The following is a 10770-nucleotide window of genomic DNA, read 5'->3' on the forward strand; positions in this document are numbered from 1 at the left end:
CGGTTTTGTGATAAAATAAAGATGTGGTTGAATTTATTCTGCCACTGTGTCTTCTTATTGTCTCGGCCTTTAGGCCTATATATCACAGCCGCAAGGCATATGAATTAACAGGTTATAGTGAAAACAATGCAATTATCACAACACATATGTTGTAATATGGCATTTTGGGGGGGATACTTGGCTTCTCCAGTGATTTTACCCACACACCGCTACTGATCAGATTTAACTTCGACTCTACTTAGCATTTCATACCAAACCTTTTGAATTAGGCTGTGTCTGTTTCTCAAGTAGATTGGGTCACACAATGGAAGAATGGTTTTTGTGAAGAATGTCTGTCGGGATCCAAGCCAGAATACAGACAGCCATTAAACTCTTGTTTGTAATTACAGTAGACCAGGGGTGTCAAACTCATTCCATGGAGGGCCTAGTTTACGCAGGTTTTAGTTTTTTCCTTTCAATTAAGCCCTAGACAACCAGATGTGGGGGGTTCGTTACTAATTTGTGACCTTAATTCATCAATCAAGTACAAGGGAGGAGCGAAAACCTGCAGACACTCCGCCCTCAGTGGAATGAGTTTGACACCTGTGCGAGTAGACTTTTCCTGAAAATGCTCTGTAGTAATGTTTCGCCCCCTTGTGGTCAGCATTGGGACTGACTGCAGTTAGGACTAGTAGCCTAGTGATAGAGCAGGGCTGGTGTCCAACAGTTTGATTGGTGCAAACAGCTGTATCTACCAGTCCTGGATTCAAATGCTATTTCAAATGTTTCATATGCTTTGAGTGTTTGCTCTAGCCTCCCAATTGTGCCCAGTAGGCAGGGTTTACAGTTTTGAGAGTATTTCATTGGTTCTATTGCGCCACGCATGCTCAATCAAGTCCAGCTAAACTAGGTTATTTGATATGATTTCAAATAGTATTTCAACCCAGGACTTTTATCCACGCTGTAAAAAAATATATGAAGACTTTTAAAATAATGAAACAAAAATGCAGTATATTTTTACATGCCGGTTTATTAAACTTTATTCTGTGTTTTTATATCAACACTGAATCATCGACACAACCTTACGAGAGAGGACAGAAACACAAGGTGTCTGTTTAACATTTGTACAGCCTGTTGAGACGGGTGATGTCGCTCTGGCTCATCTGGGAGGCATTGCCGATCTCCACGTTCTGGTTGGGGATGGGAACCATGGTGGGCTGGTTGTTCTTGGAGAAGGCGTACCTACAATCACATCACATCATCATGAACACTTGGGATGAGTGGGGGTAGGCTTACCATGTAATCATATTTTTGGTCATGTTTTTATGCTTATCTAGACAGATTAGAAGTAGAGGGGTTCAGGAAGATGAAGTGGAGACAGTAGGAAGGGTGGATCAGGGAATCGGATTGAACATCAAGTTCAATTCAACAAAAAATGATATGGGCATGAAGCCGGGTGTCTTACTGCTAGACCACAGGCTCTGCACAGAATTAGAATTTTATGAGGCTGGTTTGACAATTACTCAACTGACTAAGCATCTACTGATGTGAAAGTGGTAAAACGATGTTGACTAACCTGTGGTACTGCATGACAGAGTTGTAGTCATAGGCCGTTCCCTGGTTCAGGGTGGCAATCTTGTTGAAGTTGTGCTCCATGCCTGGAAGAGAGAGAATACGTTAGATTCACCTTGCCCTAATAAATAAATGCAACGGTTGGTGATTAATGCAACAGTGTGTTTGTGTTTGCCTGTATATGTACTGTACATGTTTGTGTGTGTGTGTACACATGTCCACAGGAATATATTTAGGATAATATACAGTATATATATATATTTTACATATATTTATCAGGGTGTGCTGCAGCACCCCTACTTCCCGCGGCTATGCGTGTACACATGCATAGAATATAATAGCATTGAATATAATAGAATGTCTGTGTATGTACATGGTTATATGGGGACATGGGAAAGAGAAAGGGATCCTACCAGACTGGACATTCTGGAGGAGAACCTGGATGTGGTTGTCACGGTCGCTGCGGGTCTGCTCGTGGTTGAAGCCCAGGGCATGGAGAAGCTCGTGCTGGGTGGTGCCGTGGTACACACAGCCGGAACGGCTCAGCGACACAACCTGGGCGTTGCCAGAACGACCAACGTAGGACCAGCACCTGCCATGAGAGGGTTGGACAGAGTTATAACAGTGCAATTTGTTTTAAATGTCTCTGTCAGACCTGCACAAACACACACACACACACACACATGCACTCAACCACACACGCACAAACACAGACACACACACTGTTAGATATTACTGCACTGTCGGAGCTAGAAGCACAAGCATTTCGCTTGTATGTGACAAATAAAATTTGATTTGATTTTGATTTGTTACCATAAAAGTGTCATGCCATATAATGCGGTTTCATGTCTCACTGGACTTTCCTAACTAATGATGTATATATACCCTGGATAACTGACACTAGGTGCTGTATTGAAGTCACAGCGCAGCCATCTTGGTACTCCTCCTCTAATGTAAAAAAGATTTTGGAAGCTATAGAAATACATTTATTAATATCTACATTTGTTTCTTTGACACGTTTATTCTAAGACAGATGCCTGAATGCATACATGTAATTTTGTCTTTGAAATATTTCATTGAAATAGTTTAGAATTCTATCATTCCTATTGAGGACTGCTCCAACTGGGGAGTGCCAATATGGCCGACCGGTGCCTTCAAAGCCTCTTAGTGGCCAATATATAGCATCAGCAATCCAGGGTTTATATAAATAATTGGTCCCAACTCAGCCTGTTTGTGTACGTCATAAAGATACTCATATAATTCATAGCTCTTACGATTCTATATGTAATTCCATAGTATACGTACCCGTTTTGGGACTGGATGTGCAAGTAGTCTCTGTGGTTGGTGCGCTTGACGAAGTTGATGCAGGAGAAGCCGGCGAAGGACTGCAGACCACGCTCAATGACTTCCAGCTCCCTGGTGGCTGGCAGCACACAGATGGGACAAGAAAAATACTGTTAAAAAATGACTACTGTATCATGAAACTTGCTACACAATACAGTTAATGGCCAGTAATGATTAGATGTTACTTATATGGTCTACTTATATAACCTTATACAGTAGTTTGGGACTCATGTACAGATGTAGGATCTTCATTTGTAGTGAATTTGATGTTTAAAAGGGCTTCTGACGTTTCTAATTTACACTTTAAAATGTCAGTTTTGATTTGCCCTAACAAGAAATATATGTATATAATTAAATATAAAAATCAATTAATTATAATCCACATAATAATGTATATTTGCTGTTGCTGCAGGATTATTTTCCTGCTGTAGCAAACTAGCTCAAATTAATATCCTACATCTGTAAAATAAGGTATCATCATGACATGGTACTCACAGTACTGGTTGGCAATGACATAGGGCACATAGACCTTGCCGTCGCTGGACTTGGGCCACATGCAGCCGCGAGACGTGCAGGGGTCAGCGTTCCTCTCAGCTTCGTTGACGTAGGCGATGTCATCAACAATCAAGGGCTCGTTGCGGGTATGCACTGGAGGGATGGGGACAGGACAGGATGTCAAAGTGTGACACTTTGGATCAGTTTCCCGGATACTGATTAAGCCTAGTACTGGACTAAAAAGCAATGCGATCATGGAACTTTCTTTTCTAATACATCTTTATTTAATATTTCATATCACTCATAATGTTATCTGAAAGTGTTTGGCGGGTATTGTATATCACAATTTTAAAACTGTCTTACCAACATTCCTGTTGGCCTTCTCCAGCAGCTCAGAGACAGAGAGCTCCTATGGCAGCAAAGACAGAGAGAGAAATAATGACATTGACAAATCAGCAAACACCTTATAATGAATAGTTAGGTTGTTTCACAAAATATGCATGCAGACGTCCACACGTAAATGGATGAACACACACATGAACACATGAATGCAGACACAAAACACACCGTGGAAAGTTTAGTAGAGTTTTACTCACCTCCTCGGCCCAGGTGGCCACTACAAGCACGGCCAGAAGGCCCAGAGTGTACTTCAATGCAGACATGTCAACAACCTGCCAGGTTATACACTGTCAATAACTCTGAATACCACCACAGAAAGTAATTTATTTACTGTAACTTTCCTGTAGTACAGGTGTAGGATTTTAATTAGATCACTCTGTTGTTGGAGGAAATGTCCTGCACAGCGGGAAATGCAAACTTGTAGTGTATTCAAGGTTTAAAAAAGGCTTCTATAGTTTGTAATTTCCACTTAAAAATGTCAGACTTGATTTGCCCTAACTAAAAATGTATCAACCACTACATAAATGTCCATTAATTATAATCACCTTTCCTGTTGCTGCAGGGCTATTTTCCTGCTGTGATAAACTGGTCAAATTAAGATCCTAGACATGTAGCTTGCATGACATAGCTAGAGTAGGCAAAGCACATGAACAACACTCTTACCTTTCGGGAAATGAAGTGAAGTTGGTTCACTGATCCAGACACTGCACCTTATATAATGCAGTTGACTGGAAAACGATCCATTCATGGACCGTTTGGTAATGACAATGACACACCCCTTTCTGCTGATAAGATGCAGGTATGTTGTCCCGATGACATATGGCTAATTCTCACACCAACCAGAAAAAGTTTGAAAAGCGTAGCGTATGCCTTTCCAAACTTCTCTATTCCTTGAAAATGCTATCTAATCTTTTGCAAATACCCAAGGCCTGTGAAATACCACAATGTGGAGACAGGTGCCTGTATCCAATGGTTAGTAAGACCACCTCAAATGACTACTGCAATGTTATAACATTATGTTAGTCACAGTTTTACTATAAGTTAGTAAGTATTTAGGTTAGTTAGTAAACAAGTAAGTAAGTAGGTAAGTAACTATAGTGTCTTCAGAAGGTATTCACAACCCTTGACTTTTTCCACATTTTATTGTGTTACAAAGTGGGATTAAAATTGATTTAATTGTACTTTTTTTGTCAACGATCTACACAAAATACTCTGTCAAAGTGGAAGAAGAATTAACATTTGTAAAACATTTATGAAAAATAAACTTTCACCCTGCTATTATCCAGAAGGCGAGGTCAGTACAGGTGCATCAAAGCTGGGACCGGAAAAATTTAAAACAGCTTCTATCTCGCCATCAGACTGTTAAATAGCCATCACAAGCACATTAGAGGCTGCCTATTGAAATCACTGGCCACTTTAAATAAATAATATGCCATTTAGCAGACGCTTTTATCCAAAGCAACTTACAGTCATGCGTGCATACATTTTTGTGTATGGGTGGTCCCGGGGATCGAACCCACTACCTTGGCGTTACAAGCGCCGTGCTCTACCAGCTGAGCTACAGAGGAACAATAGTCACTTTAATAATGTTTACATATTTTGCATTACTCATCTCATATACATTTTAGTCATTTAGCAGATGTGCTTATCCAGAGTGACTTACAGTTAGTGCATACATTATTTTAATTTTAATTTTTTCATACCCCATGTGGGAATCTAACCCACAACCCTGGCATTGCTAACGCCATGCTCTATCAACTGAGCTACATCCCTGCCGGCCATTCCCTCCCCTAGACGACACTGGGCCAATTGCGCGCCGCCACATGGGTCTCCCGGTCACGACAGAGCCTGGATTCGAACCAGGATCTCTAGTGGCACAACTAACACTGCGATGCAGTGCCTTAGACCACTGCGCCACTCGGGAGATATAATATAATATAATATTCTACTGTATCTTAGTCCATGCCACTCTGTCATTGCTTGTCCATACATATATATATTCTTAAATTCCATTCCTTACTTAGATTTGTGTGTATTGGGTATATGTTGTGAAATTGTTAGATATTACTTGTTAGATATTACTGCACTGTCGGAGCTAGAAGCACAAGCATTTTGCGACACCCGCAATAACATCTGCTAAACACGTGTATGTGACAAATAACATTTGATTTGATTTTATATAAATTGTGACGAGAACAGGTCCCAAAATCGACCCGTGGTACTTCAAGAAATTCTGACTTAACCCCATCCATCATGATGGCCTGAGTTCTGTCACTAAGATAATCATGAAACCAAGAACAGGCGTCAGAGCTCAGGCCTATCGAGGACAACTTATTCAAGAAAGTAGCATGATCAACAGTATCAAAATCTTTTGACAGGTCCGCAAGCAAAGCAGCACATTTCATTTTAGTGTCTAAAGCATTGTTACGAACCCCGTGGTTTTCGAAAGCTAGGCTGGATGGTAAAGACACCCGTAACATAACTCATGCGAATTAGAATAGTGAAAAGAAACATTGAGAACAAAATACACAGACAACCAATCCTACCGTCAAACACAAAACGTTTATTTTAAACACATGGTAAACGGTTTGGGGAAAAGGGGCTGAGCTGGACCCTAGGAATGAAATAATAAATTCAAAAACCCCTAAACTGATCCTGCCTGCCTCAAGAACCGCTAGCTTGCTACTAACTATACACAAATACAGTGGGTGGTCCGCTCAGGTCTAACTAGTGTTTTTAGACAAAGTTTTCCTACGGGTAGTGTATGCCCAAGGGTGACTTGCAAAAAATCCCCTTTTCCCAGGCACCAACAAACAACATAGGTAAATAGGGACTAAACAGCAAACGAGTGACTAGACAATAGCAAACAAGACACCACAGTAATACATGGAACAGGACAAAGTGAGATGTATGGGCTATGACTATGTGGTGTATGAAGGAATGAAGGAATGAAGGTAGTCTGTCTATCAAAAAGGTATGTCAGGAGGAGTGTCCACTGATTGGTCCACCTCAGCAATCAGCAGATGAACTGACGACTGACAGGTGGGACACACCAACGACCACCAATCTGGAACACAAGGGACACCTGTGAATAGGGCAGAAGGAGAGGAAAAACACAAATATACATACAGGATACCTGTATCCATAACAAGCGTTGACAATATCATTAACAACTTAAGTGGTTGCTGTAATAGTGCTAAGTCCAGACCTAAACCCCTGATTGATTTACATTCAAAATACATTTCTCAGATAAAAAAAATGCAAAGTACAAGTGTACATTTTACCAAGGATTCGTGAATCTTAGCTAGACAAGGAAGCCTTGAAATGGGATGATAATTATTAAGATCACTACTATCCCCGTCCTTGAGTGGCAGCATGAGCTGATTTCCATACTTTTTGAATATTTCCTGATAACAATGTTAATTAAAAAATGTGGGTTATTGAGCCAACAATGATGGGCGCTGCACACTTAAGCGGACCAGGATCCAATTTGTCGGCCCCTGTGGATTACTTGTTGTCTACTGCTAGCAAAGCATCCAGGACTTCTATTTCTGTAAATAGCCTAAAAGAAAGGCTTTGACTATCATTTATCTGATCATTCAGCAAGTTTCCCCTATCAGCATCCATCCCAATATCATTGTGAATAGGCTTGGAAGTTCTGAAGTAGGTGGCAGTACTCATTTTTGGTGCGTACTGTTTATATTTAGGTGCAGGAGCAATATTTCTGAGCTAATATTCTATAAGAGGAACAGGAGCTCAAGCAATAGAGATTTGAGGTGGTGCCGGTGCTCAGCTCCGGTGAGCTCCTATCCAAGTCAAGTACTACTGCTCCTGAACTTATTTAGTCTTGCCATAACAAAGGGATTGAATACTTATTGACTCAAGACATTTTAGCTTTTCATTTTTAATTAATTTGTACAAATGTCTAAAAACATAATTCCACTTTGGGTATTTTGTGTCGGCTAGTGATAAAAAATCTAAATGTAATAAATGTTATATTCAGGCTGTAACACAACAAAATGTGGAAAAGGTCAAGGGGTGTGAATACTTTCTGAAGGCACTGTATGTAAGTAAGCCTTGTCCGAGCCAGACTGGCCCACAGTTTTACTGTACTGCTCAATAAAATGATTGATGAGGTCAAATTAATTTAAATTAATATAAATTTAGGTTAATCAACCAATGTCAGCAAACAGTTGAGCCTTGTCTTTTTTATTTGAAACTTTGATATGACATTGTATAGACCTAGTATACTGTATCATACTGTACATTCATGTGATATTTTGACATTAACTATGCATGTTTGTGATAAGCAGTCACAACTGTTTGCCCTTTACTGTGACAGATTTGACTGCTCAACACTATGGAAGTCAGTTAATTTGCGACTTCAACTTGTGTCTTTAATGTTGACTCATGCTGTATATTTCATTTACATAATATTACGTAATACATTTTAAATCTCATGAAAAATTGAAAACACACAAATCTCACGCCTGCTCCCCCTCCCCCTTGCGCTCGAGGGCGCCAGGCTGCCCATCATTACTCAAACCTGTCACCTTCGTTACGCGCATCTGCGCTTCATTGGACTCACCTGGACTTCATCACTGTTTAATTACCTCTCCTATATCTGTCTGTTCCTCAGTTGTGATCCCCGTGTCAGCATTAATGTTGTTATGTTTCCCCTGTCCAGACGCTGTCCGTGGTTTGTTGCATGTCTGTTTATATTCAATGCTCACTCCCTGTACTTGCTGCTCGTCTCCTAGCGTCTGTCCTCACACAAATCCATTAGTTTTAGATCAACAATATATTATGGGTGGGTGGGAGGTGTGCTTCTTTCTGTCCAATGAGTACATTTATGTACAATATTAACTATTAGGGGACCCATTTTGACCGCTTCTGACACATCCAGAAAATACTTGGATGTTGGTGTAAATGTCAGTGTGAAGCCAAAGGCTCAGAACCACACGACAATAACTTTTCTATTCTATTGTATTTTATATTCTAACAGCATCGAATTGGGACATTTGAGTGTCCTAAATCACAATTATTTGTGAAATGTTTCTTAATCATTATACTAGCTGTACCTGAAAATAAAATCATGTAGAAATATGTAATAGCTATTTTTATTTTACTGTAGCTAAATGAATAGGTCTTATGTTTTATACGAGCCAGAGAGGTTCTCTCTGGAGAAGCTAGCTAATACAGCTTTAAAATGTTGAAAGGCCAGAAGAGAAGACATAGCTGGATTGATGTGCGTCACATGAAAACAAACATGTCTGACTTCAGTGTTTGAGGGTCTACATAATGAAGAAATCAGTACAATTTATCCTATTGGACTTGGGGAAAATTGGAAGAGTAGGGGGAGTCGGAGGAGAAATGTTGTTCCTAGACAAGGCAAGAACTAGATGTATATCAGGAGAAGTGCAGGACTATCATAAGGAGAGTTATACTTGGAATACGGTGGAGGAATGGAGGGAAAAAGAGAGGCAGAGGAGGTTTAAGAGAGAGAGGGAGGAAGAGGGTGAGCTTGAGTCAGTTTAAAATTGCGGAAAAAAGGGAGATGGTTTGTTAAACAAGAATGGTAGAAAGTGTGACAGAGTGAGTTGAAGACAGGAGGAGAAATGGAAGTGAATGAGGGCGAAGTATCGGAGGTGGTAGGTGTGGTGAAGTGCTCGGAGCCAGAGGCTAGCACCGAGGGTCAGGATAAAGATGAGTCTGACAGTAGGAGTGAAGTTTTTGGAAAAAGTGGACCCTTGCCTTTTGGCTGATCCATGTGCGGTTTCAGGGTGGGTGAAAACAGAGTTGGGTGCTGTGAAATTGGTGAGGGTAACCAGAAGTGGTCTTGTGATAATTGTTTGTGTTTCTGCTGGTCAGAGGGAGCAGGCCCTCTGTGTTAAACAAATGGGGGCAAGAAATGTGAATTGTTTCGCTCTCAAGAAAAAGGCGCCATTGAAAGGCGGGATTACTTCGGTAGCGGTTAATGTGAAAGCTGACCAACTGAAGGGGAAGATTCCCGGTGTTTGTGATGCTCGTTGTTTGGTGCGACGCAGACAGGGTGGGGTGAGTGGAGAAACAGAAGAGTCATTGTCTGTTACTTTGACTTTTAATGTTGAGTCTTTGCCCGACAAAGGGATGTTAGGATATATAAGTTATCCGGTACGAGCTTTTGTGCCAAATACATTACGTTGTTACAGATGTCAAGCTTATGGGCATGTGGCAGCAGTGTGTAGGAGGGAGGTTCCTAGGTGTGAGAAGTGCAGAAGGGCATGAGACAAAGGAATGTGTAGCATTGGGGAAAGTAGTGGTATGTGTTAATTGTAGGGGTACCCATGGGGCTGGGGATCCGAAATGTCCGGTGCGAGAAAGGCAGGTTGAGGTTTCCAGGGTTAGAGTAGTGCAGAAGTTGTCATATGCTGAGGCAGTGAAGAAAGTAGAGGAAGATGGTTCAAGGGGGAGGGATCCTGAGAGGAATGGTGTGAGTAGTATATCTGTACCAGTACAGAGGGATAAACCAACAAGTGATATATGTTTCAGTAAGATTGGATTTTTGGCATTTATAGCAATGGTTATCAACTATCCTGCAGGGATGGAACGTAAGTCATAAAAAATAGAGGTTGTGGTGGCAGGTATTTGGGTGTGCGAGACTTGACATCAGCAGAGTTACAGGGTGTGTTAAGTGGTGGTGTCACATTCTTTCAGGGTGTTGGCCTGAAGTAGGAATAAATATATTTAAATAGTGGAGTATTTATTAGTTATTATTATTTTTATTTTTATTTTGTGAGTGTAGTATTAGATGGTAGGGTATTTGTTTTATTTGTAATTTTTCAAAGCAAAGTATAAGGGAGTTATACTCCAGTCTAGTAGGTGGCGGTAATGCAACATTTATTGGATGCCAACTGTCGTTAAACCTCATCGAAGAAGAAGAAGAAGAAGAAGCGAAGGCGGTACATTTCCTTGTCAATCCCACAACTCAATGCGGGGAAG

At 40.8% G+C, this 10770-nt stretch overlaps 1 protein-coding gene across 1 annotated transcript; it reads right to left on the reverse strand.

The window, feature by feature from the left end:
* Nucleotides 1–991: 991 nt before the first annotated feature.
* Nucleotides 992–4062, reverse strand: LOC311134735 (high choriolytic enzyme 2-like). The gene is made up of 7 exons (XM_084168508.1): nt 3987–4062; nt 3754–3799; nt 3391–3543; nt 2857–2974; nt 1965–2143; nt 1556–1637; nt 992–1221 (listed from the first exon to the last, which is right to left on the reverse strand). The coding sequence occupies exons 1-7, from the start codon at nt 4050–4052 to the stop codon at nt 1095–1097; spliced, it is 771 nt and encodes a 256-aa protein (XP_084024634.1). The 5' UTR covers nt 4053–4062; the 3' UTR covers nt 992–1094.
* Between the last annotated feature and the right edge of the window lie 6708 nt (nt 4063–10770).

This window comes from Coregonus lavaretus (assembly GCF_964263955.1).
Source record: "Coregonus lavaretus genome assembly, chromosome: 9".
In the NCBI taxonomy this organism is placed as follows: Eukaryota; Metazoa; Chordata; class Actinopteri; order Salmoniformes; family Salmonidae; genus Coregonus; species Coregonus lavaretus.

What these genes read in the sequence shown, in the direction of transcription:
- LOC311134735 (XM_084168508.1), bottom strand. Translation starts at nt 4,052, where the DNA reads ATGTCTGCATTGAAGTACACTCTGGGCCTTCTGGCCGTGCTTGTAGTG. An exon ending in TGGCCACCTGGGCCGAGGAG is followed by an intron (nt 3,800 to 3,986) that starts GTGAGTAAAACT and finishes TTGCTGCCATAG; the next exon opens with GAGCTCTCTGTCTCTGAGCT. An exon ending in CACATCCAGTCCCAAAACGG is followed by an intron (nt 2,144 to 2,856) that starts GTACGTATACTA and finishes CTCTCATGGCAG; the next exon opens with GTGCTGGTCCTACGTTGGTC.